Raw genomic sequence first — 26,850 nt, forward strand, 5'->3', positions numbered from 1 at the left:
GGTAGTTATCCGTGATTCCCCAGAGGCGCCTCATCGGTCCCAGAGCAGCAACCGTTTCTCATGTTAACGTGTGGGTGCATTTGAGTCGATCATTCTTTTCCAAGGCATCTCGGCCTTGAGCTCTTCCTGTTGCTCGGTGTTGCTGCTGGCTCCCTTGTTTTTAAATGGTGCAAACTCATTTGGCAATCCTGTCTGTGCTTGACCTTTCAGTGGGCCACGTTGCGAATCGAAAGGGGAGCCCGGGAGAGGAAGCAGCTGATCTACAAAACCAACTCCAACGGTAAGGGCCGACTGATGAGAGGGCAGCCTTCCTTGCTCCTTTGGTGTTGGGGCTGTGGGTGTCCCCACCCTCCTGAACCTGAATTGCCGGTGAAATGAGGCGGCTGGTCAGGCCTTGGCACGGGGCAGTCAGCACTCAGCCCACATGGCTGTGCTCTGCAGCCACTGTAGGTCAGACTGGGCCAAGGACGGCAGGTATCCTTCCCTCAGGCTTTCAATTGCAGATTGTGTTATTGAATTTCAGTTGGCGTGCGATGCCCATCCCACCCAGCTCTCGGCATTCCTCATCCCGGAATAAGTGCCACACGACACCACCCCATCTCTCTGATCACTCGGTACCAGGCTCACCCCTGACGCAAGCTTCAGAGTGCTGCAGAGTGTCTCTGAAGTGCACCACCCTGTCGGGGAGTTAGTTGTCCCATTGAACAGGCACAAGGCTGAGGAAGGGTCAACAGTCGCAAAGACCACAGGCAGCCCCGGTAAATCTCGCAATTCAGTTGTCAAGTCGGAGCACAACAGAAGCAGACCAAACCTGTCCATGCCAACCAGATATCCCAACCCAATCTAGTCCCACCTGCCAGCACCCGGCCCATATCCCTGCAACCCTTTCCTATTCATATACCCATCCAAATGCCTCTTAAATGTAGTAATTGTACCAGCCTCTGGCAGCTCATTCCATGCACACATCACCTCTGCATGAAACAGTTGCCCCTTTTGTCCCTTGTAAGTCCTTCCCCCCCCCTCACCCTCAACCTATGCCCTCCCTCGTTTGGAACTCCCCCACCCCAGGTATAGACCTTGTCTCGTCTCACTATAGATGCCCCAGTCTGTTCAGCCTCTCCCTGTCGCTCAAACCCTCCAACTCTGACAACATCCTTGTGAACCTTTTCTGAAGCCTTTCACCATCCTTGCTAGAGCAGGGAGACCAGAAGGCAGACAGAGATGGAGGCGTAAAGAAAGAAGGCTGACTTCCTGAGAAAGTGCTTTCCTTTTTGACTTCGGCTTTACTTGGCGACCGTCAGCATTTCGGGTGTGCCAGGTATTCTGCACCGCCTTATCCTTTCAGCGGAGATGAGGGTGGGCGAAATGTCATGTCTGTGTCTTTGCTGTCCAGGTATCATCATGAAGGAGCCCACTTCCCTGGAGGAGGAGATCACGCAGATGCGGCAGAACGGAGACAGCACGGCCCCGGACAGCCGGGAGTTTGAAATGTCCGATATCTTCTACTTTTGCCGGAAGGGCGTCGAGACCATTGTCGACGATGAAGTGACCAAGCGCTTCTCGGCCGAGGAGCTGGAATCGTGGAACTTAATGACGAGGACAAACAATAATTTTCAGTACATCAGCCTTCGCCTGACCATCCTCTGGGGGCTGGGTGTCTTTATACGGTACTGCTTTCTGCTCCCACTGAGGTACGCATCTGAGTTGGCACGTGTTATAGACCAGGCCAGAGCCCTCACCCCCCTCAAAATAGATTACCCAGACCCTGACGTTTCCTTATTTTATAGGCAGATGTGAAGGGGATATTCCAGGTGCGGTGCAGCTGGTCAAACCACTCAGCTCTAAGTAAAACAGAATTTATTTAGACGCTACAGTTGATTCACGATAAATGGAAAATATACAACTTAACGATTGGAAAACTTAACTGATTCAACACAGCCACTAAGGAGCTGTTCGAATTCCTATAACATCCCGAAAATGCACCCCCTTGCCAAAAGGTAAATTCAAGCACTGGTTCTTAGAGGCAGGGGAGATTTTAAATTAGATTAGATTCCCTACAGTATGGAAACGGGCCCTCCGGCCCAACAAGTCCACACCGACCCTCCGAAGAGTAACCCACCCAGACCCATTCCCCTGCCCTACATGTACCCCTGACTAGCGTGCCTAACGCTATGGGTAATTTAACATGGCCAATCCACCCTGACCTGTGGATTGTGTGAGGAAACCCACGCAGACACTGTGAGAATGTACAATCTCCACGTAGTCAGTTGCCTGAGGCAGGAATCGAACCCAGGCCCCTGGTGCTGGGAGGCAGCAGTGCGACCCACTGAGCCACCATTTCAGAGAGAAAGGTCAGCCAGGGATCATGGAAGCTTTTCTCTGCAGCAGCAGCTGCTCCAACTAAAACGAGAAGGAAATCTGAACTGGCCGTTCCCCTGCCATTGTTAAAGTAACTGTTTCCAGACATTTCAGCACCTCTGCTTTTACAACCTCCCTTCGGGAAAAAAACCTCAAGCTTGTTAGAGGGGCAGCATTGTCGCACACGTGCTGGGACTGGTGAGGGTCAGCTGTCACCTCTCACTGTCCCTGCTTTCTGCAGGCTTGGCGGTCCATTGTAGACCGTTCCGGAGTTTGTGCTCGGCCAGGAAGTGCTGGTGGCTGTGCTGTCATTTCCCAGCGAGTGAGAGACCCGAAAAGGCTGCTGAAACGCCGACCGGGTGTTCAGGGTCAGGTCGGCAAACGTTCCACGCTGCAGCAACCAGTAGTGAGGCTTCTGGTCTCACGGGTCAGTGCTTCAGCAGAGGGCAAAGGGATCCTGAGCCAAACTGGTGTCCCGATTGAAGTAATCTCTGACCTCACGTGGAGTCCGAGTGAAAATCTGGTGGCTCTGGGAGTTGGCTCTGAGGTTTGGTAAGGTCTCTCCTTAGTGCCCCACCCAGGGAGGCGAGGCCGGGCAGGAGTTGATGGCTCGCACTGCCCAGTGAGCCACAGCTTGTGCTCCAAGAAGAGCCTGGGGTTTCAACATTTGAAACATCTCCCAGAAATGCAGCAGCCCTCAGTGTGCTCTGTTGAATGATTGGGTAACCTTGCTTGACACTGACACTTGGCGCCTTATGGCAAGGATTGACTGACTGAAGCGTCAAAATTGGGACCGAGGTGCTGTTTTTAAAAAAAAAGGAAAAATTGAGAGGGGAAATATTTGTGGGCACGTGGTTTGTCGATAGGGCAGTGCGTAAGATTGTGCAAAGAGTCGAGGTTTCTGCTTGGCATCTGGGTGCAGTTCAAAGTGAGGGGTGGCTCAGAGCAGAGGTGAGGGAGGAATGGGTCAGGTGTCTCGGCGCGCTGGGACTGAGGCAGGCTGAGTCCCCGGACAGTGTTCCAGAGGGAGGAAGGGGCAGATGGTGAGGATTTGGTGTTGAAAGCACAGCTGGGGTTGAAGAAAACAGCAGATTACAATTGTCTCCTGCTGACCTGTCACTGTGGGTCCAGTCAGGCACACACATGGGCTTTTTCGGCATTTCTGGCTGATGGACTGGAGTCGAGAAGGAGGGAGTTGTTGCTGAGCTGATACCACACATGGGTGAGATCAGGTCAGGAGGACTGCACGGTTTCTCAAATCCCCTGACTTGAGGAAGGATGGAATTCCCCTGGAGGCTCGGAGCGTTGACCGGATTAGCAGGAGAGGTGACAGGTTTGTCTCGCAAGGCAAGATGATGCAGTTCAGGCCAATGCTCACGAGAAGGATGAAGCGAGATCCAATTGACATCTCCAAGACGTGAAGGAGGATTGGGAACGTGGCTGTAGAGAGGATGTTTCCTTATGTGGGGAAATCCAGAATGAGACATCATTGTTGGATGCTGAGGGGCGTCGGGTAACAGATTTAACACAGAAAATGAGGTTGGAGGGGTAGGGTGCCTTTTCTCTAAGGGGTCTGTAACTGCCTGGTCATGGGATGAATTCAAGGAGGAAATGGATCTTAAGTCAGCCACATGTTGCAGGGTGATAAAGAGCGAGCGGCAAAGTCAAGTTGAGGCAGTCCTGAGATCAGCCATTAAATGAGCAGTGCAGGCCCGAGGGGCTGAATGGTCTACTCCAGCTTTTCAAGTCTGCACTACCTTGGCGACCTGGACCTGGCACCCAACAGAGCTTTGGGTGCAAGGACTGGGTAGTTTGTTTGTCCTGTGCGGGGCTCTTCCATCTCCACATCAGCAAGTTGCCTGACAGAAACGGCAAGATAACTGGAGTGTGTTGGACCTTCGGTCACGGGCCAGTCTGCCGCTGAAGGCAGGGGGAACACAATACCTGGGAGTTTGAGCTCTGCAGCCAGAGGGAGGTGCAGTCTGTGCTCATGTTATGGATTGGTCTGATGTCAGGTCACAGTGGGTTAACTCTCCAGTGGACCATCCTTGGGAAATGCAGACAAGTGACAGTGCACAAGGGAGCCCTCGCCCCCTGTTCTTGCTTTTCACCTGCTGCACAGTCTCATCAGCTTTCCCCACCTTATTTCCACATTCCTTCAACCCCATGATCGTTGCCTGATTGCTCAGTTGTAACTGCACTGTTTGACATGCGTCTCCTTGAGCAGCCCTCCCTGGTAATGAATTCTGGTCCCTGACAGCACAGAACAGAGCCATCCCTGCTGTCCTCTGTTTCAAATCGTTTCCATTTCTTGCCCTTGCCCCGAGCGGTCAGCTCTGGACCCTTGAGTCCTCCCTCTGAAGTCAGTGGACGAGAGGGTGGTCGGGGATTGTCTGGTTTTGCTCCAGTCTGTGGGGGTGTTTGCTTTCCTGTCTCGTTGTGAGACGGTTTCAACACCAGCAGCTGTTTCCCCGCAGTTCAGTGAACTCGGAAATCCCCTGACAGTTAACTGGTCCTCAATCACCAACACTGATTACAGCTTAGTCACAGAGGAGTACAGCGTGGAAACAGACCCTTCGGTCCAACCCGTCCATGCTGACCCAGATATCCCAACCCAATCTAGTCCCACCTGGCAGCATATCCCTCCAAACCCTTCCTGTTCATATACCCATCCAGATACCTCTTAAATGTTGCAATTGTACCAACCTCCACCTCATCCTCTGGCAGCTCATTCCACACACGTACCACCCTCTGTGTGAAAATATTACCCGTTAATTAACTGTTGTTGCTGTGACATGACAGTCAGGAGCCAGTGCTGTCGGCTGCGTTTTTATATCAGCTGGTTTTCGAAGCTCAATTCGGTCCCTTCCTTCGGTGGTCCTAACACTTTACAAAGGAGACACATAGCTCGCGAGCGAATCACTGACTGACTGTTCTTGGCCAGCCAGTGAGTGACCCTGCGAGAGCAGGAGGCCTCTCGCGTTCAGTTGCGGACAGAACTATCTGGCTGTGAACAGTCCACCCTTGCCAGAAAGTAGAATCAGACAGTAGTGCAGCCCCGAAGGAGGTCGCTCGGCCCATCGAGTCTGTGCCGGTTGTCTAAGCTATCCAGCCTGTCCCCTCTCCCCCACCATGATACGTTCCGGCTATAGTGTTTCTCCATTGTCTGTGTGAAGGCGCTGGTTGGTTTTGTATCCACCGGCCTGTCCGGCAGTGCATTCCCGATGTGAAGAACTCACAGTGGAACAGGCGGCCTGTTGTCCCAGTTATATTTGATCCGTGCCATCTGCCTGTCGACCATTGGAGATGGACTCACTGTGCTGTCTCTGTCGAAACCCATCGCGTCGTCAAACACCTCCCCACGTCCTGGAGCCAGGATCTCTTCAGTCTCCCCTCCTGAGCTTTTCCCCAGTTAAGGTGTTGGCATTTGGATGCTATACACCCCCCAGACACTGTAGTTGGCAGCTGCAAAGCGGGAGCCGGACTGAATTGGCACCGAATGAGAGTTCAATGGCAATATGACTTGGTATGGGATGATGCTGGAACAGGAAACGGATGTGTATCTGAGGTCCACTGTAGGGGGGACTGTCCATTCCCTGTACTGTGCAACTGACCTGGGGGCGACATTCTGTCGTGGCAACAGCTTTCATTTGGATCAGAGGAAACCGTTAACTTGGCACCACTTTTCAATCCGCCACAAGGCTTCGTCTATCTGCTGACAAAACGCTGACTCGAATCAGGGTGACAGCTCGGAAACCCAGGGGAAAGAAGCTCCCTTCATGTACACTCATACGGCATGGAAACAGACCCTTTGGCCCGACTCATCTGCACCAGCCAGGTTTCCCAAACTCAACTAGCCCCATATCTCGCAAAAGCTTCCCTGTTCCCTGTACCTGTCCAAATGTCGTTTGTCACATTCTGGGGAGAGTGAAGGGTGCTGAAGGCAAGGTTGTTTCTTCAGGGTGTTGTTGGTTACTGTATAGAGAAAAACACCTTTGTGGATGTTTGCGAGTTGCATCGAATCTCATCGTGTGCGGTTTCTGTTTCAGGGTCACCCTGGCGATTACCGGCATCAGTCTGTTGGTGATTGGGACCACCATGGTGGGATACTTGCCAAACGGCTGGTGAGCTTCTGAACACGTCTCTCGGTGTCGGTGATGTCGGGCTCCTGACCGTACCCGCTCGCTCACTGAACATTCACGGCCCGCGTTGCGCTCCGATGCCCGATACGCTGGCCCAGGTGCTCAGTCTTGACACAGGAGCTGGAGAGTCGGTCTGCTGAGCCTCTCCTTGATCGGAGGCCAGATAAAACAGATCGCCGCTCGCTTCAGCTCTGTCCGAACCCGCTGCCTTTCCCCAGTCATCTCAGCACAGTCACTGGTACTGAGGACATCTGACTCAACTGATAGGCTTGCTGAACCCGGTGTCTGATTCCCCTTTAGCCTGATCACTGGGTTTAGTTTGCGCATAACCTTTCCTGAGGGTTTAACTTGCTGGTGTGTTTGTGTTTTGAAACATTAACTGAGAGGGTTGATGAGGGGAGTGCTGTGGATGTGGTGTATGGGGACTGAGAGAGGGCACTCCATGAAGTGTCCCACAATAGCCTTGGGAGGATTCTCGGTGGAGACATTAACAGCCGGGAGGAAGCGGTGTTCCCCAGGCATTGGTTTCCCTGAATTACTTCAGCGACGTAGAGGTTGATGGGGCCAGTTTGCAAGTGTGCGGAAATCCCGACTTTGACAGAGACAAGAAAAATCTGCAGATGCTGGAATGTAAAGGGGACACCACAGGCAGGGTCAGGAGGTGGCAAAGTTGACATTTCAGCTGTAACCTTCCTTCTGGTTAGAGATGGGCTTCGGTGGGTGAGGACCTGCAGATATAGAGGGGTGGGAGGCCGGGGGCAGAAGGGTGAGGTCGGGATAGCTGGTAGCTCCCACCTGGTTGGTCGATGGGGAGGGATGAATCCGATTGGGAGCTGGAAGGAATGGTGGATCGGGGAATGGAAGGGTGGAGCAGAGGCTGGAAAGGGAGTCGGTCGGGGAGCAGGGGAAATGGGTGGGATGGGTGTCGGGGAATTGGAGAACTCAGCGTTGAGTTCTCGAGACTGTCGGCTGCCCAGACGCAAGCGGAGGTGTTGTCCCTCCAGTTAGCAGTTTGAATCCGAGCGTTGGGGCACTGTGAACAGTTCGGGAGTCTGTCGGATTAGAAAAGAATGTGGACCAGACAGAAAGGTGGCAGATGAAGTTCACTGTGGAGAAATGCAAGGGGTGATGCATTTTGGGAGGAAGATGGACAACATGAACCAAGGGATATGTTTTGTGAGGGTGTGCAGGGGCAGACACGCCTGGCTGGATGTATACATTCGGCATGAAAGGTTGCAGGGAGAGTGCTTCCTGAAAGGTACAATATTCCCAGCTCTGTTAATGGGGACAAGAGGAGGGAGGTGATGGAGAACTCTGACACGACACAGTTCAGACAGAGGTGAGGAGGAATCCTTTGTTTCCCGAGGGAGGTGAATCTTGGGTATTCTTCATCGCCAAGGGTTGGGTCATTACCGGGACGAATATTCAAGGTTGAGATCAATAGCTTTTTTTTTTAAAAATCAGGAAGGGAATGAAAAGAAGCCAATGTAAGGAAAGCTTTGTCACCCCAGCGTGGAGCGAGGGTCTGGAAAGCACTGCTTAGAAGCAGCCTCAGTTGAGGCATTCACAAGGCTCTATTGGGTGGTTCTGAAGACAGATGTTTTGTGCAGGGGTTACAGGGAGAGGACAGGAGATCGGTATAAATTCATCGGGACACCCACTGTGGCTCTGCCTCCTGTCCTGCAACGATGCAGTGCTTCTGATTCGGTGGAACCTGCTTTATTGTGATCCCTGCCGCCCAAGCGCTCCCTCCTTTGATCCATGTCCTCCATCCCTTTCTCATTTGCTGGTTTTTGGGGGAAGCTTGCGTTTGGTGAAGACCGTGACACTCTGGAAGGGATCGGGTGAGACCGCCGAACTGTGATTGGGAGCTGGAACAGAATAGCAGTGTGGTGGGATGAGGCATCTGTGGTGTTCACTTTCACTCGGTCTTGGGTGCTGCATTTTCCAGTTGGAACCTGGGCTCTCTGTCTGAGTTGTCGCTCCATTTTTTTAAAAAAAAAACCCACAACAATGAGACCCGTTGCCAGAGCCCAGGGAGCGAAACCATTGCACTGGGAACTAGAACGTGTGAAATTCTGAACAAGCCCCTGAGGCGCTTTGGTGAATGTTACTGACATCGTTTGTGCCTTGCAGACTGTAGCTTCTGTCTTTGTGTGGGCGCACTCTCAAGTTTGGCACTGTTCCTTCTCCGTTTTGTCTAGGTTGAAAGACTTTCTCAGCAAGCACGTACATTTGATGTGCTACCGGATTTGTGTGCGGGCCCTGACTGCTATTATTCACTACCACGACAGGTCTGTATGGTGCGCTGAATATGCAAGCTGCTTTTCATCGCGTGGCTGGTTTCTGCATGATCAGGCATCATTGGCATCAGAGATAGGCGGAAATGTCTTAACGTCGTACATAATTCCTCCCATGGCCCGGATTACAGCTTGTTTCAGTTGCAGATTTATATTTTCGTGTGGTTTCTAAATTAGGCATATATTTTATTTATAGAAATCAGCTGCCCCAGTGGACATTTTCCAGCTGTGTATATCAGTTCCTCCTGAGAATAAACTGGCTCTGTGCCTGCCTCCTCGACCCAGCACCTCCCATTCTCTCACCCTTCCCCCCCCCCCCCCCCCCCCCCCCCCCCCCCCCCCAACTCAGCACTGCCGCACACACTCACTCTCCTCACCTCCTCGCTCGCTCCCGCACTCCCTTTCCCGTTCCCTCCCCACTCGCTCCCTCTGCCAACCACCTCCCGGTCCTGACCTCCCTCACTCACCTTGTCCCTCTCCCAACTCCCACATCCACTCATTCCTTTCCTCTCCCCCCCCCCCCCCCCCCCCCCCCCCCCCCCCCCCCCCCCCCCACACACACACACACACTCCGACATCTACTCTCCCTTCCTTCCTGTCCTGGCCTCCTGAACTGCCTGCCTCGCTTTCCCAACCATTTCACTCTCTTCCTCCCTGACACTTTCCCCACTTCCTCTGTCCCTCTCTCTCACTCCCTCCTTGTCCTGATTCCCTCACTCGCTCCCTCTCTTGACTTACTTCCTCCCTCTCCTGACCTCTCCACTCTCTCCTTGACCCCTCCCTCCCACTCCTGACCCCTTCCCTCCCTGTCTCAACTCCCTTCACTGCCTTCTTCCCTCCTCCCCTGATCCCTCCACTCTCTCCTTGACCTCCCCCGACTCACTCCCTCTCCTGACCCCTTCACCCCCTCCCTCTCTGGACCCCTCGCTCCCTTTCTCTACCTCCTCACTCTATCGACCCCATCACTCACTCCCTCCCTCTCGGGGTCCCCTCACTCCCTCCCTCTCTGGACCCCCCTCACCCCCTCCCACCGACCTCCCCCTGCTCTCTTTGAGGAGAGTGTAGATGTGAGAGATCACTGAGGTGGAATGATCTTTACCAGGTTCGGTCCGAGGTAGCTATACGTTTGACATGGAAAACGATCAGGTCAGGAATGCCACCCAATCCCCCCCCTCCATTTCGTGGTTCCTCCTGGGACTGTGTAGGGAGTCCACGAGTTGTAGTGAGTTCAGTACAATCAAAACCCCACAAGGGCAGCAGCATCGGATCAGATCGCGTTCCGAACATGAGGAGGCGAAACATTCGCGCAGCTGAAGAAAGCTGGGTGGAGGAAGAGAGGAAATTGGGACAGGAGGAGGAGGTGATTTGGTCTTGTCAAATCTGCTTCACTATTCATCCCCTGGGTGGTCTTGGCCGTCTGTTCCCCACAGTCACCTGATTGCCCGAGACCAAGATCTGTCCATCCCTGTCTTAGGTATAATCAGCACCAGAGCACTGACCACCCTCACCCTCCGCGTGAGGTACTCTTCATCCCCATCCCAGGCAACCGAACCCTTTCCCCTCCTTCACTCCTGACTCCTGTCCGAGGCTTGCCCCCTTGGAAACATTCAATTGGACAGGTTTTCCGGCCCTCTGGGAGAACCGATTAATTATTCCTCTTCTTCCTGTTGCCCGGCAGTGAGAACAGGCCCAAAAACGGAGGCATTTGTGTCGCCAACCACACCTCCCCCATCGATGTCATCATCCTGGCCAGTGATGGCTTCTACGCTATGGTGAGTGCTTTGTCAGCGCTGGTCCTCTCACTCCTTCTCTCGGTGACGTCTCTCGGGCAGTCCTGGAATTTTCTGTTGTCTTTTAAGCGTGCATTTTATTGCCCTCAAATGATGGTGGGATTCAGTCGCTTTCGACGAGCCAGTCTTATTAAAGGTGTAAAGCTACCACAGCCCTTCCGGAACACAGGGCTGCTGTCTCATTCGAGAGAGGCGACTGGTGGTGCTTTAACCCAAGGGTCATTGTGCCTCAGGTGACGGGGAGAGGTTGTGAGGGAGAGTCCTTTGTGGTAACCTCAGATAGTGATGGTCAAAAACAAACACCAAACGAGACTGATCGCAGATCCCAGCAACTGGCCCACAGCCGTGTCTGTCTTGGCATTGCGAATGTACGTTTAAACGGTCTCTACAATGGGATAAGAGTTTCTGCCTCTCCCACCCTGACAGGCAGCGAGTTCCATCCTCTGGGTGAACCATGTTTTCCCGACATCTCCCTCCTGCCCCTTCCCTTCAGTCTGTGGCCTTGGTCATTCTGTCACGGGGAAATGTTTCTTCCTATCCACACTTTCAAAATCCCTCGTAATTTTAGACATTTGGCTCTGTGGTTAGCGCTGCTGTCTCTCAGCACCAGGGTCCCAGGTTCAATTCCACCCTCGGTGGGGGGGACTGTCTGTGTGGAGTTGGGCACATTCTCCCTGTGTCTGCAAGGGTTTCCTCCAGGTGCTCCGGTTTCCTCCCACAGTCCAAAGATGTGCAGGTCAGGTGAAGTGGCCATGCTAAATTGCCCACAGTGTTAGGTGCATTACTCAGAGGGGAATGGGTCTGGGTAGGTTACTCTTCGGAGGGTCGGTGTGGACTGGTTGGGCTGAAGGGCCTGTTTCCACACTGCAGGGAATCTAATCTGAAAAATCTAATCTCAGTCATGTTGCCTGTGTTCCATGGAGTCTGTACCATCTCTTCATAACTAAAACTTTGCAGCCCAGGCAACCTCCTGGTTAATCTCCTGTACCCCACTCCCCCGTGTCCAATGCAGTCACATCGCTCCGATAATGTGGATTCCAGAACTGCAGGCAGTACTCTAGCCTGACCAGCGTTATTATACAGTTCCAACATGAACTCTCTGTCTCCACTCAGGTGGACAGCTATCCCATCTTCCTCCTTCCCCGCTCCATCGAGCTGTGCTGGTGCCTTCAGGAGGATGTGGAGATGCACACCAAGGTGGCTGTGTCATTGTTGCGGGTCCTGCTGTTCAGTCTGGGCTTCCTGCCCTTGATTAATCCTGCCAAAACACGTCACTTCACAGTGCAATGGCTGCCATTCAGCCCCTTGGACCGGACCATTCTGTTTACCTCGGTCCTCCTGGTCTAAAGCTTTCCTCATTGCTGTTTCCCCACCTCCCCGATGGCATTGGCAAAGATCCTGGTCCTCCATCTTGGATTCATGTCTGGGTTGTGAATGGACATAGCACACAGCCAGGGACCCAGCACCAGACACTGCAGCCCACCACAGGCTTCCAGGTGCCATCAGAGGGTCACCCTCTGCTTTCCTGCCAGAATGCCAGTCTAGGATCCCATTTCCCCGGATCCCAAGCGCACCTCATATTCCACCTTGGGACCCATGCAACCACATGGGACAAGTGTGGATTCCAATGGCCTCCTCGTTTTCCCCTCCCCCCCACATTATCCCAGTCGTAAGCCTTCAATTTGGCAACGCCCTCCTGACCCGTCCATCACTTCCTCTCTGACCTTCTTCCTCCCCTTCAGCCACCAATCGCTTTCTCAGCGACCTTCCCCCACCCCACCCCCACCAAACACCCCCCCCACCCCTCACATTTACCTCTCAGCCCCACCGGCCCACAAGCCTCATTCCTGATGAAGGGCTTCTGCCCGAAACGTCGATTCTCCTGCCCCCTCGGATGTTGCCTGACCTGCTGTACTCTCGGCTCTGAAAGTCCAGCATCTGCAGTCCTCGCTTTCTCCTTTGGTCAGTCTACCTCGTCACCTTGTCAAAAACCAACTGAAGTCCACACGGACCACGTCAAGAAACCTCATCGACTCACTTCCTCAAAATCCAATCCAATTTATTCAGCAAGAGATGAAGGAAACACGTTTTCCAAAAGCTGTGCTGACAATCCTTCACAAATCTTTGCCTCTCCAAGTGGATGTAGATTCTGTCTGGCAGACTTGTCCCCAGTTGTTTCCTGACCACAGATGTTAATCTTACTGGTCCGGCTTTACCCCAATCGCCCTTCTTCCTGAAACAGACACCACTCAAGAAGAGAGGGGGCTATTTGTCGTGACTCAGCGTGTAAGGTGATTTGGGGGACAGAGCCAAGTTAGGAGCCCCACCAGATGGGAACCTTGCTTAGGACTAATGCTTGAGCCTCTGTGTGTTATAACAGGTTGGCCAGATTCATGGAGGGCTGATGGGAGTCATTCAGAGAGCCATGGTCAAAGCTTGTCCTCATATCTGGTTCGAAAGGTCAGAGGTCAGAGATCGCAACCTCGTCGCACGAAGGTGAGAACCAAGGAAGAATGATTCCAGAGGTTTGATTCCTCCTACAGATTCCTGTTGGGATAGCATTATCCATGGAGTGCAAAGTAAAATCTTGAGTAAGGTCTCCCGTTGGGATTTGGGAGATGGGGGACTGACTAAAAAACATTCACTTCCTTTTGAATGTGTCTGACTGGCCCACGCCATGGTCATCACCTGGACGGTAATGCTTGAGACACTCGACACCGTCCAGGGACAAAATAGCCCCCGTTTGATTGTCCCTGCATTCACCAACATCCACTCCCTCCACCCCCCGACGCTCAGGAGCAGCAGTGAGCACAGTCTACAAGATGCACTGCAGCAACTCCCCCAGGATCCTCAGGCAGCACCTTCCAAAACCGCACGGCCACTTCCATCGGGAAGGACAAGGGGCAGCAGGTACGTGGGAACACCACCCCCCCTGCAAGTTCCCCTCCGAGCCCCTCACCGTCCGCGACTCGGAAATATATCGGTCGTCCCTTCAGGGTCAGAATCCTGGGACTCCCTCCCTCAGGGCGCAGTGTGTGGGGAGCCCTTTGACCACACGGCACTGCAGTGGTTCAAGATGGCAGCTCACCCTCGCAACGAGGGCGGTTAGGGGCTAGGGGGATAAATGCTGACCGAGCCAGCAGTGATGAGCCAGAACATTGAGGGGAATACGCATGGTTATCTCAGGCGAAGGCCAACCCTGCTTGTTTTGTATTTACAGGCTGAGCGAACATGTGAGAGACCAGGCCAAGCTCCCAATCCTGATTTTCCCAGAAGGTACGTGCTGGTGCTCTGACCGGTTTGGGACCACGGGCTGTCTCCTGGTTGGCAGCAGCTGGTAATGGGACGTGACGAGAAGCAACACTGCGAACTGATAGACTGCTTTGATGTCTGCGTGGGGAAGGAGAGGTCGTTGCAAAGCTGTGCAGACTAGAATTTTCCCCAATTGGATTCCTGTCCAGTGCTCAGTGTCGTGCTGCATGCCTGAGCTGCCCTTGGGTCTGACTGACCCTGGCAGGGTGGTCTCAGAACCTTGGGTGTGTTGTGAGGGTGTCAGTGCAGTGGGCACACAGGTGTCAGAGAGAGAGACATGGGTGAAAGCGAAGGAGGGAGAATGAGGCAAGACGAGACCCAGGGCACAACTTTCCAAGGGGGAGTGAAAAGATGTCCAAGAATAGTTCCGAAAGCAGACGGCATGATGAACAGGACACGGGATAGCGCGAGGAAGGAGGTGATGTTCAATTCCTGGCAGGCACGGCTTCAGCCACACCTGAAGACTGCGTCAAGTTGCAAGCAACGCACATGAGGAAAGCATGTTCACAGAGATGACTGACGAGGATGGTGCCAGAGATAAGCGACTGCAGTTGGATGGAGAGGTTGGCACCACTGGGGACCACGTTCCTTGGCGGAAGTTGAGTGCAGAGTCTTTCGGGGCTTTCAGTATCTGGAAGGGGTCAGGACAGAGTTGATTGGTGGGGAAGGGGGGTGGGTGTTGGAATCATGAAAAGGCGCGAGAGGATTTTAGCACTGGGGACGGGGGGAGGAGAAATACCTTCACGCCAGAGAGTGCACGAGGGGGACGCAGGTACAACCAAGGCTCTCGGGAGGGAGTCCAATACTGCCCTGAATTATGACAGGAGAGCAGGGAGAAGGAGGGGTTGGGGGGGCGGGGTGATGTTGGGTGAAGCGCTGATTCCGAGTGCCAGCACGTAATCACAATGACTGAATGGCCACCCTTGTGTGCTGTATTCATGCAGCGATGTGTGTGCAGTGAGTCAGCCCTGCTGGCGTTTACCTGTCCTGTTTTTAGCCTTTCATTCATTTTTCATTACAATGTCTGAGACTGAGAAAGCAGGGCTCCCCCGCACACGTGGTCAGAGCTGATTACGGATGGCAATGGCTGGCTTTATTACAACGCCCATCCCTGGTCGCAGCCATTCCCTGCACAGTCTGGGCTCTCTAATAAGGGTTGTGATTGAGAACTCACACCCAAGGCCAGCGACACGAGGAAACCAGGCTGTTAGGAAATGCAGGGTTACAGCTGCCCTCCCAGCCTGATGGGAGGCTCCCGCTGCTGCTGCTGCTTTTGGGGTGTGATTCCCACAAGGAGAGTGGAGGGTGTTTGTGTGTCACTCCTGGTGTCAGGCTGGTGATGGACCTGCCCAGATGGTGCAGTGCTGCCTGAGCTGTCCTCTTGCTAATACAGCTCTCTGTCGGTCCACACACACCATCTGGAGAGAGACCCTCCGAGATTCCCCGATGGTGGAGCTGGGAACATCTCTGTGAAAGGACGAGCCTATGTACTGACTCTCTGCTGAGTGAGTGACGTTTTTCAATGGGAAATTAGTGACCTCCCCACCCCGCGATTTCCTACTCTCCCTCCTTCCCTCAAATGGCTGCCTCGCACTGAGGTCCACCTCCTCCCAGTGAAAGCAGAACTCCCCCAACACTGATGGAGACTTTCAGCTATCGCAAAGGGAGACACAGCCTCCCAATGCCTGACTCCAAGAGTAGGGACTCTCCCCTCCAGGACTCAACACACACTGTTGGGAGAGTGAGGGCCATGTTCTCAGCTGGGAATGGGGTGACAGTGCACGCGGGGCTGTTTCACCACCGGTCTCTGGCTTCGTTTACCAGTATCCAGAATCAGAGCAGATGGCGTCCATTCGGCTCCTCCGAAAGGTCACCGTCCTTTTATCGACTCCACATTGCTGTCTCCTTAAGAGCCGACAATCTTTCCCCAATGCTGGACCTGCCACTTTCCCCCACCTGCACTGCCTTCTGTTACAGAGACACTCAGAGCGAGGGGGAGGGGGGCAGTGTGTCTGTCTGTCCTGAAAGGTCAGGCTCCAGTGCTGCGCTCCAGTACAAAAGGAAACCTCTTCCCACCTTTCAGCTCCCTTCATTTCTTGTTTCACAATTAACCTTGGCACTCTCTCTGGGCTAACTGCTGCCTGCAGAAGTGAATTCAACAGCCTATTCATGTTGGCACGTTTCTTGCCATCTGACATTTGATATTGTTCCCTCAGCTCAGTCACTACTGCTGCCTGCCTGTACCATCAGGGAGTTCAGCACTGAGGCAGCTCGATCTAACCCCCTGTCTCCCTGAATCCGTGCATCACTTAGGAACATAGAGTCGTAGAGATGTACAGCATGGAAACAGACCCTTTGGTCCAACCTGTCCATGCCGACCAGATATCCCAACCCAATCTAGTCCCACCTGCCAGCACCCGGCCCATATCCCTCCAAACCCTTCCTATTTATATACCCATCCAGATGCCTCTTAAATGTTGAAATTGTACCAGCCTCCACCACATCCTCTGGCAGCTCATTCCATACACGTACCACCCTCTGTGTAAAAAGATTGCCCCTTCGGTCTCTTTTACATCTTTCCCCCCTCACCCTAAACCTATGCCCTCTAGTTCTGGACTCCCTGACCCCAGGGAAAAGACTTTGCCTATTTATCCTATCCATGCCCCTCATAATTTTGCAAACCTCTCTCAGGTCACCCCTCAGCCTCCGACATTCCAGGGAAAACTGTCCCAGCCTGTTCAGCCTCTCCCTTTAGCTCAAATCCTCCAACCCTGGCAACATCCTTGTCAATCTTTTCTGAACCTTTCCAAGTTTCACAACATCTTTCCGATAGGAAGGAGACCAGAATTGCACGCAATATTCCAACACTGGCCTAACCAATGTCCTGTCCAGCCGCAACATGACCTCCCAACTCCTGTGCGCAATACTCTGACCAATGAAGGAAAGCATACCAAACGCCTTCTTCACTATCCTATCTTCCTGTGACTCCACTTTCAAGGAGCTATGAACCTGCACTCCAAGGTCTCTTTGTTCAGCAACACTCCCTCGGACCTTACCATTAAGTGTATAAGTCCTGCTAAGATTTGCTTTCCCAAAATGCAGCACCTCACGTTTATCTGAATTAAACTCCATCTGCCACTCCTCAGCCCATTGGCCCACCTGGTCTTGCAGTGTTCCTCCTGATATTCTTTGAACGTTTCAGTCTGTGAATCCCCCCGGACTCGTCCAGAGTCCGTCTCTGTCTGCTGTGGGCCATTTCATGTTTGGCAAGAAGCCAGTCCCTGTCCTGGGTGAGCACCTTGCAGTCATGCCTGGACTGGGCTGGACTGGACTTGAACCTGTCTGGGACAAAGGTCACGGCCAGGCGAGAGTGAGGACTGCAGATCCTGGAGGGTCCGAGCAGACAGAGTGCGGCGCTGGAAAAGCACAGCGTCCGAGGAGCAGGGAAGTCGACATTTCGGCAGGACACGGCTGACAGCACAGAAGAGAGGTGGTGCTTGGGGGAGTCAGAAATAGTTTGAGGGGAAAGGTCAGAGTGCAGCAAGTGCTGTGAGTGACAAGGGATGAGGGAACTCTGTTTCGGGGGGAGCTGCGTACAGAAGGGCTGTTCTCCTTGCTTCTAGGGTGAGGTCAAGAACGAGACGTCACTGCCAACACAGTAAACACCAAACAACATCGGCTTGAGTGCAGAAAGAAACACAGCTAACATTTTGGAGTCTGGTCTGACTCCCGGGTTGGTGTTGTTCTGGATTTGAACCGTGAACTCTGTTTTTCCCCTCTCCCACTGATGCACCTGCTGAGTGCCTCGAGCACTTGGCACCTTTGTTTCAGATTTCCAGCATCCTGGGGGTTTTGCTTTCGCTGAAGGTCAGGGATTGGGGATAACTTAGAAAGGAACCAAGGCGGGAGGGAGATCAGATCTATTTGTGGCTGAGTCGGCCTGTGCTGATGATCTGGCATACGCTGTGGAAAGGCTGACTGCTCAGTGTTCAACATGAGCTTCCCTCAGCAACGGAGTATTTACAGGGTTCTTGGCAGGGAGCAGAAATGGCATTGGGTGGTTCCTTCACACAGCTAGCATGGGCAGACTGGCTATCACTGTATAGGTCCGTGTTTGGGGTAAGAGACTGTTGTCAGAGCACGGACAGAGTAAGTGCTGGTGCAGTACAATGGATTCTGAATTTATCCTGAGGTGCTCAAGCTTGGTTTATTTTCCCACCTCCTCTCCGGGGTTCACTCCCTGGCTTAAATTGGAATGTCTCTGTTCAGGTGTAACCTCCCTGGGAGAATGTCCCTTTCACAGGACAATACTCCCTTCAGAAGCTGCGTGATGGGGAAGGAGTCACTAGCCAAGACTCAGTTGGTACACGTGTCATCTCCACAATGGTGTCTGATAGTAATGAAGACAGTCAGGGACCTGAGATCTCGGGCGTAACTGAATTCAGGTCGCCACCCAATTCCCTGTTTGAAAAGGAACCACAAGGAAACAAAAGACAATGTGGATTTTGATGAGCTGAAACTGAGACCGTGCACCCCGATGATCGTGCCTCAGGCAGTGTTTGCTCACGAGTTGCATGTCCAGAGAGAGAGAGAGAATGCCAAGCAACAGAACGCCAAGCCCTCCTGCTCGCTGGGTAGATGGGGTAATGGAACATGTAATCAGTGCGTTAGTTGGGATGGCAGGTCTTGGCTGACTTGTGTGCTGTGCTGTGCTGCCTGACTGTGTGTCTGTCTCTGCAGGAACATGTATCAATAACACCTCGGTGATGATGTTTAAGAAGGGAAGCTTTGAGATTGGAGCCACAGTTTACCCTGTCGCCATTAAGGTAAGAGCATGACTGGGATGTATCTGGGTCCATCACAGCTCTCATCCTTCAACTCGGCCTTTGTGGAGTCTCTGATCCAATACTCCTGGGGTTTCTCATCAGGCCCTGTGCAGGAGGATTCGCACTATTCCTCTTCCTCCTCCCCGCTCCCCCTCACCCCCGCCTCTCTCCTCCCTCTTTCCTCCTCCTCCCTCTTCCCTCCTCTGCCCCCTTCTCCCTCTCCCCCCACTTTTGCCCCTCCTCGCCTCTCTCCACCCCCTCCCCCACCCTCTCCTCCCTCTCTCCTCCATGTCCCTCAGCCTCTCTCCTCCGCCTCCTTCCTCCCCCTCTCTCCTCCGCCCCCCCTTCTCCCCCTCTCTCCTCCACACCCCTTCCCCTCTCTCCTCCCTCGCCCCCGTCCCCCCTCCTCCCTTTCCCTTACCCCCCTCCCCCCAACTCCCCCTCCCCTCCCTCCTCGTCCGCTCCTCCCCCCTCCCCTCCTCCTCTGCCCCTCCTCCTCCCCCGAGGGTCATTCATGTGTGGAATGAATTTCCAGAGGAAGTGATGGATGTTAACACAGTTAAGCTTAAAAAACATTTGTGTCAGTTCATGAACAGGAAAGGTTTGGAGGGATATGGGCCAGGAGCAAGCAGGTGGGACTAGTATAGTTTGGGATTGTATTTGGCATGTTGGGCCGAAGGGTCTGTTTCCTTGCTGTCTGACCGAGTAAACCCGCTGTGCACTCCTTCCTTGTTGGAACCCGAAACCCCTTTGAGCTTGTTGCAGTTGAGAGTGAGGCAAGTGTGTCTCAAATCTTGAGGCAGACAGAAATGCAGGGCCTCGGGGAAGACCCGAGAGCAGCAGCATTGGCTGAAGGCAGTCTATCGGTCGGTGCAGTTAGTGATTGTGCCCACGGGGTGGCAGTATTCTCCCAGTGCAGGCCTCTCCTCATTGGAGAGTTGGAGAGGATCAGCCCCTGAGCAGTGTCCAGGCTGTGGATGAAGGGCGCCTCCAGTTCCTGCAGCATGGGAGAGCCCCGTTGCTTTCACAGTGGCTCACTTCTACTGAGACCAGGAAAGGCACAAGGAGCGACGACATGAACTCGCTGTCAGCTCTCTGTCTGGTGATTGTGACGATTGTGTGCACTGGTCCTTGATGTGCCGTTGTCCTGTTTTCCTGTTGACAGTATGATCCTCGGTTTGGAGAAGCGTTCTGGAACAGCAGTAAGTACGGCATGGTGAACTACCTGCTCAGGATGATGACCAGCTGGGCTGTGGTCTGCAGCGTGTGGTACCTGCCACCCATGACCCGCCAGGTAATCCCTGCTTCATCTGTCTGTCTGTCTGTGTCTGTCTGTGTCTGTCTGTGTCTGTCTGTGTGTGTGCGCGCGCGCGCAAGGACAGTGGGACTGTGTCCTGAGTGTGTGTGAGAGAATGGGACGAAGGATGCTGCGCGGGGACAGAAACTGAATGCCAATGTTCCACGTCTCCCAAGCACTTGACAGTCAGTGAACGACCTTGAAAGCTCCCACTCGTGTCAGCCAGCTGGGTGACCACATCGCCAGGTCATGCTGTTTGACACACGTGGATGGAATGATAAACGCTGATCGAAGCTCAGGAGAACTCTGGGCCCTGTTGGTGTGTGGGACTTGGACACAGAATGCCACCCTGAGAGCTGGACAATAAAGGAACACTCTGAGCTGGATCTGTACCGACTGACACTGACCGTACAGGAACACCCTGAGCTGGGCCGGCACCGACTGACTCTGACTGTACAGGAACACCCTGAGCTGGGTCAGCACTGACTGTACAGGAACACCATGAGCTGGGTCAGCACCGACTGACACTGACTGTACAGGAACACCCTGAGCTGGGTCAGCACCGACTGACACTGACTGTACAGGAACACCCTGAGCTGGATCAGCACTGACTGACAGTGACTGCACAGGAACACCCTGAGCTGGGTCAGCACCGACTGACACTGACTGTACAGGAACACCCTGAGCTGGATCAGCACTGACTGACAGTGACTGTACAGGAACACCCTGAGCTGGGCCAGCACCGACTGACACTGACTGTACAGGAACACCTTGAGCTGGATCAGCACCGACTGACACTGACTGTACAGGAACACCCTGAGCTGGATCAGCACTGACTGACAGTGACTGTACAGGAACACCCTGAGCTGGGTCAGCACCGATTGACAGTGACTGTACAGGAACACCCTGAGCTGGATCAGCACCGATTGACAGTGACTGTACAGGAACACCCTGAGCTGGATCAGCACCGACTGATGATGACTGTACAGGAACACCCTGAGCTGGGTCAGCACCGACTGATGATGACTGTACAGGAACACCCTGAGCTGGGTCAGCAGTGACTGTACAGGAACACCCTGAGCTGGGCCAGCAATGACTGACACTGACTGTACAGGAACACCCTGAGCTGGGTCAGCACCGATTGACAGTGACTGTACAGGAACACCCTGAGCTGGGTCAGCACCGACTGACAGTGACTGTACAGGAACACCCTGAGCTGGGTTAGCACCGACTGACACTGACTGTACAGGAACACCCTGAGCTGGGTCAGCACCGACTGACAGTGACTATACAGGAACACCGAGCTGGATCTGCACCGACTGTGACTGTACAGGAACACTCTGTGGCGTGTACTATATCTGCACTGACTGTACAGAAACAGTCTGGCGTGTACTGTATCTGCAGTGAGTGAAAGACTGACTTGGTTTGTGTCTTACAGGAAGATGAAGATGCGGTGCACTTTGCAAACCGAGTGAAAGCTGCGATCGCCCGACAAGGTGGTCTTGTCGATTTATTGTGGTAAGTCCGACTCTTCCAGTTGTTCCCTGGTTCTGAAAGCACAATGGTCTTGCTACTGTCCCCCTTGAAAGACAGCAAGTCATGTCTATGTCTCTTATGAAATGGAATTGTTCCGTCTGATGGTCTGAGTAACCCTAATGAATTATGTTGAATATTCGTCCTAGTCGACCCCACGTGAGGAAGCAACATCTCTGTATCTCTCCTGAGTCAATCCCCTTCCGTGTCTTGTGTCCCTCAAAGGGATCTCCTCTCACTGTACACACGAAGCCCAGTCTGCTGTGTCTCAGTCAGACAAGGTTTGGACTTTGGATGTGAGCTAGTGAACGCTGGGTGAACTTCCTGCTATGCAAGGGCCTCCTTGCTGAGTAAGGGGACTGAAACTGGGCCGAGTGTCCCCTCGAAACAATAGAGGCAACACTCTCCTCCTTTGCCGAGCGAGAGATGTTGGCGTGCTTGCTGCTGGTGTGGGGGGAGCAGCAGCTGACCTCTCGCTTTTCACCGCTGCCTCTCTCTGTCTTTCAGGGACGGTGGCTTGAAGAGGCAGAAAGTCAAGGACACCTACAAAGAGGAGCAGCAGAAACTCTACAGTAAGATGATCGTGGGGAACCACAAGGACAGAAGCCGGTCATGAACTCTCCCCTGTGGGACTCACGGCGCCTGCCAGGAGGTGGGCACACAGAAGGGCACAGCTTCAGCCCTCTCTCTCTGGCCTATCATGAACCAAAGGGCACCGAATTGTCCCAAAGTAGCTTTTTATTTTATTTTTTTCTTCTCTCTCTCTACTCTCTCGCGCCAACGAATACTACAAAGTCAGCCACATGGGAGAGACATCTGCCAAAGGCTCTGAGCAGCTGCCACCTGAGACCGTCAAAGGGAAACCAGTGAATGTGCCCGCCGTTCGTTCGAGGAAAGAACGAGGTGGGGAGCGATCGCAGGGGGAATGATGCGGCAACGCCCCAGTCTCCTTCCAGCCCCAGTGGAGCCACTTGGTCGTACCCTGGGAGTTTGAGCTCGCAGGGTCCCAGCCGTTTCAGGTGGGAAGGGGGCTCGAACCACGTTGAGAGGCTGAGGCCTGAAACTTTTGGAACTCAGAAATGACTCGGAAGAGGGCAGGGTGCATTTGTCAGAGACTCTCCGATGCATGTCCAAGTGTGTCTTCGTTGTATATTGCCCCCCACCTCTTCGTTTTTCAGATGTGTACTTGCATGCTTTGTTTTATTTTTAAACTTTTACGTTGACTAACTGTTTGATTGTGTCCAGGAGAGCAGCCGCACTGCCACAGACAGTGGACGGAAAGGGTGGCCATTTCTTTGTCCTCAGCGTGCTCTGTCTGAGGTGAGCTGTCAGGAATGACCGTGTCCCCTGCACACACCCACCAGTTCAGGTCCTCCCCGGGCCGTCGCTCAGTCGCCTAGCCGACTCTGGACATCAGGAACCGAGTCCGTTTCAGGATGAAAGGAACCTTCCTCGTTTGACAAAAGGGTCTTGTCTGCCTCCACGTCACCGCTGTTGTGGAACAGTCTGCAATCTCGACTTGTATTCGGTCTGTTGTCAAATCGCTTGTCTGAACCGCGTGCAGTGGCCTCAGAAAGGGTGGGGGTGGGGGTTGACTGGAATAAATCACTTTTGAGTTTACCAATGTTTCAGACTGTCCCTGATGGGTTCAGTATCACTCAGCCCCAGGCCGGGGAGCAGAGTGAGTGTTCAGACACAATTGGGAAGGGGAGGGTCATAGGCAACAGCAGTTGCCAGAGGTTGCGACCAATGACGTTTTATTCTCAGAATCTCTGCGGTGTGGAAACAGGCCATTCCGGTCCATCTTGGACTGACTGCAGAGTACAAGCCTAGCAGGAAATGACCCGGCGAAAAAAAAGGGTGGAAGTTTTGCTCACTGCAGGGGAAGTGTTTCTGTGCTATCCATCTCTCAGTAAAAGGCTGACGAAGACCTTGGAGCTGATGGGGTTTGGAGTATGGCCAGAAATGGGGACATGGGGAAGTAGGCAGAGATTGGCTGCCTGAGTAATCATCTACCAAAACTCGCTGGATTCTGATCCGACACTCCCTCTGTTCGAGAAAGCAGGAGATGATAAGGCATGGGACAACAGTAGAATTGAGTTGAGGGAGTGGCAGGCTCTTCAGAAAATTGTATTGGGCGATTGTTGTGGTGAAAGTGTACCAAGCAGGAGGGACAGAAGATGGAAAGTATTTGGATTGCCTAACGGGTCAGCTGCCGGCCTGACAAACTAAGAGTTTCTGATCTTCAGGGGGGAAGAGAGAATTGGTGAACAAACGGAAACAGCATCAAAGAGGTCATGGGCTGTGTTGAGCACACGGTCAATAAGGTGACTGCTGGGGACAGCGTGACTTGAAATCCAGCTGAGTTCTAATGGAATGAAATTTCCTCAAAATATTCCAGCTTAGGAGGAAAGCCCGGTCTGAGGATGGGGCAAAGTCTCGACCAAAGTTCAAATAAAAGGCGAGGGCAGAAGAACGGGTGGCTGGAGGGTGAGGTGAGAATGATGAGGGTCACTGGGACACAGGGAGGTTGAAAAGCAAGGTGGGGTGGTTACCTGGCAGACACAGGATGGTGCTTCGCTCGATCTATAATGGAGAGCCTTGCTGAACCTTCTGAGATGCTGCACAGCACTTGGAGATGCAGAATGATTGCTAATGAGACCAGTCAGAGAGAGAGAGATGTCGCACTACACAGCACGTCCCCATTCCACGTTGTTGCAGTGGGTGAGATGGTCTGTGTGATAGATAGAGTGGGAGGATTTCTCTGTCACTGAGGGTTGTCAATGTACCAAGACTGAAGACGGTCTTGCAAACGGATTTAATCGTCAGATTAATTCTGGTTGTTGGAAAAAAAATGAACTTGGAAAATGCACAGCCCAGATTTGAACCGGTGCCTCTCAGCACATGCTTCTCCAAGCACATCACTTTGACCACATGTGTACACTGGGAGCTGGGAGGTTTGGTAATGTCTTTGAACTGATAGATCTATCTGTTGTGCTACTCAATGAAATGTTAAGTTTACTACCTGAAGCCTTGTAAGTGTGAAAGTCCTGGTGGTGCTGAGGAAAAGCAATGGGCTTGTAAAGCTGGAGAGTTTGGGTTCAAATCCCAGCTGGCCCGCAATATTTTTTTTGGCAAGTTTTTCTCTTGTTAAGAGCAGTAAAACCTGGCAGCGTCTGGTGGCCCTCCCTACAGTTATCATAGAGTTGACATTTGATCTTACTCAGCACTTCGTTCACTACCACTCCAAATTAAACTAGAGCTAACCTTTCCTCTCTCAGGCTATGTCTAAGGCCCTACCTGGGACTTGAACTCAGTACCTTTCAGATCTTATCCAAGCCCTCAAACTGCATGCCACCAGACACATACCTGAAAAGGTGAGCTTTTGGGAAATACTTATATGTTAAGTATCCCTCATCCAAAAAATTTCCAGTTATCTAGATTTGATTTCTGAATCCTAAACTGTATTTCATGTTTGTCCCTGCTTGATGATCCTCCCTTCCCCTGAAATACACCACCTTCCACTTTTACTGATAAACTTCATCAGACGTCACAATCACTATTTTAAGAGTCACTCATCACGGGATCAGATCCTTCAGCACATCTTCCTCAATCAGGGAGCAGATGGGAATATCAGCTCCTGCAGGTTCTCTCTCTCAACCATTCCCCAGCCTGACCTGAAACTGACACGAGATCAAAAATCACAGAGTCATTGAGCATGGAAACAGATCCTTTTCGTTCACAAAGTCAACGCCCACCATATCTCAAGCAAAACCTGTCCCACCTGCCTCCAAGTGTTCCTTTTCATGTACTCAGCAAATTTTAAACATTAGAAATGCACCCACATCCATCACTCCCTCTGGAAGTTCATTCCAAAATAAACAGCCTTTGCTGACATATTCTAATCTTTCTGATCTTAAAAATACGCCACCTCGTTTTGAAACCTCCACCCGAGAGACAAGGCACCTTATCTGCACACCTCGTGATTTGACAAACCTCTGTAAACCTCAGCTTCTGACATTCCAAACAGCTCCAGCTCAAACCCGACATTGCCGGCAGCAGCGTGGGAAGTCTCGGCCGACCATTCTCCCATTTAATAAAAGTAGCGGGGAGACCAGAACTGCGCACACAGGCCTCAGCAGTGAAGGCAAGTGTGCTGAACAACCTTCACCATCCTCTCTTGCACCAGATGTGACGCAAATTTCCAAGAAGTACGGAGGTGAACTCTGAGGTCTCTCTTCACAGAAGTTCGGTTTGTTTTTACAGAAAATACAACCCCTCTCAGTTCGCCAAATTAAACTCCATCTGCCACTCCTCAGCCCAACTGATCGAGATCCCTTTGTAATCAGAGATAACCCCCTTCACCATCCACTCTGCCACTGACCTTCATGCCCTCAGTAACTACGCCTCCAAGATTCTCATCCAAACCGTTTAGAGAAATGACAAAGATAGACCCAGAACCGATCCCTGTGGAACCCCACTGGTCACTAGACTCCAATCCAAAAAATAAACAACCCTGTGTCTCCCACCATAAAGTAAATTTTAAATCCAATTAGCAAGCTCACCCTGAAACCTGACTTTACCACGGGGAACCTCATCAAAGTCCAAATAAATAAATTCTTCTGCTCGACCCTCAATCTTACGTTCTCAAAAACCTGAAGATCGTATCGTGAGACCTGATTTCCCAGGAACAAAGCCATGCAGACTGACCCAGGTCAGTCCTTGCCTCTCCAAACACGTGAATCTTTCGAGAATCACCTCCAACAACTTACCCACCACCGAAGTTCGACTCAGAGATCCACTGTTCCCAGGCTTCCCCTTCCAGCCGTCCTGACAATGGATAGGCAGGAGGCTGGAAGAACACAGCAAGCCAGGCAGCATCAGGAGGTGGGGACGTCGACGGTTCAGGTGGAAGCCTTCTTCAGGACTGGAGTTGGGTGTAGGGGGAGGTGCAGATAAAGGGGGTGGTGGGGGCCGGATGGTGAAGTGGGGATAGGTGAAGACAGGCAGAGGTTGCTCAATGGGAGGAATTAATTTGGTAAGTGGCAGGGAGCAGGAGGGTCAGGGAAGGGGTTCGGGAATGGGAAGGGAGGTTATTTGAAATTGGAGAACTCAATGTTCAGTCCTCCAGGCTGTCGGCTGCACAGGCTGAGGATGGGGTGTTGTTCCTCCAATTTGTGGTTTGGTTCATTACGGCAATGGAGGAGGCCAACGATGGTCATGTCGGAGAGGGAGTGGGAAGGGGAATTAAAATGGACAGGGACTGGGAGGATGGTCATGGAGAGGGATTGG

The 26,850-nt window shown here is 52.7% G+C and overlaps 1 protein-coding gene across 1 annotated transcript; it reads left to right on the forward strand.

Annotated features, from left to right (window-relative positions):
- The first annotated feature begins 204 nt into the window (after positions 1-204).
- On the forward strand, positions 205-23,178 carry gpat4 (glycerol-3-phosphate acyltransferase 4). The gene is made up of 11 exons (XM_060856739.1): positions 205-280; positions 1,394-1,691; positions 6,408-6,482; positions 8,705-8,794; positions 10,479-10,572; positions 12,971-13,086; positions 13,811-13,866; positions 18,643-18,728; positions 19,894-20,022; positions 21,464-21,543; positions 22,066-23,178. Exons 2-11 carry the CDS (start codon positions 1,402-1,404, stop codon positions 22,172-22,174), a joined length of 1,125 nt encoding a protein of 374 aa, XP_060712722.1. The 5' UTR covers positions 205-280; positions 1,394-1,401; the 3' UTR covers positions 22,175-23,178.
- Positions 23,179-26,850: the final 3,672 nt, after the last annotated feature.

This window comes from Hemiscyllium ocellatum, chromosome 48, assembly GCF_020745735.1.
Source record: "Hemiscyllium ocellatum isolate sHemOce1 chromosome 48, sHemOce1.pat.X.cur, whole genome shotgun sequence".
In the NCBI taxonomy this organism is placed as follows: Eukaryota; Metazoa; Chordata; class Chondrichthyes; order Orectolobiformes; family Hemiscylliidae; genus Hemiscyllium; species Hemiscyllium ocellatum.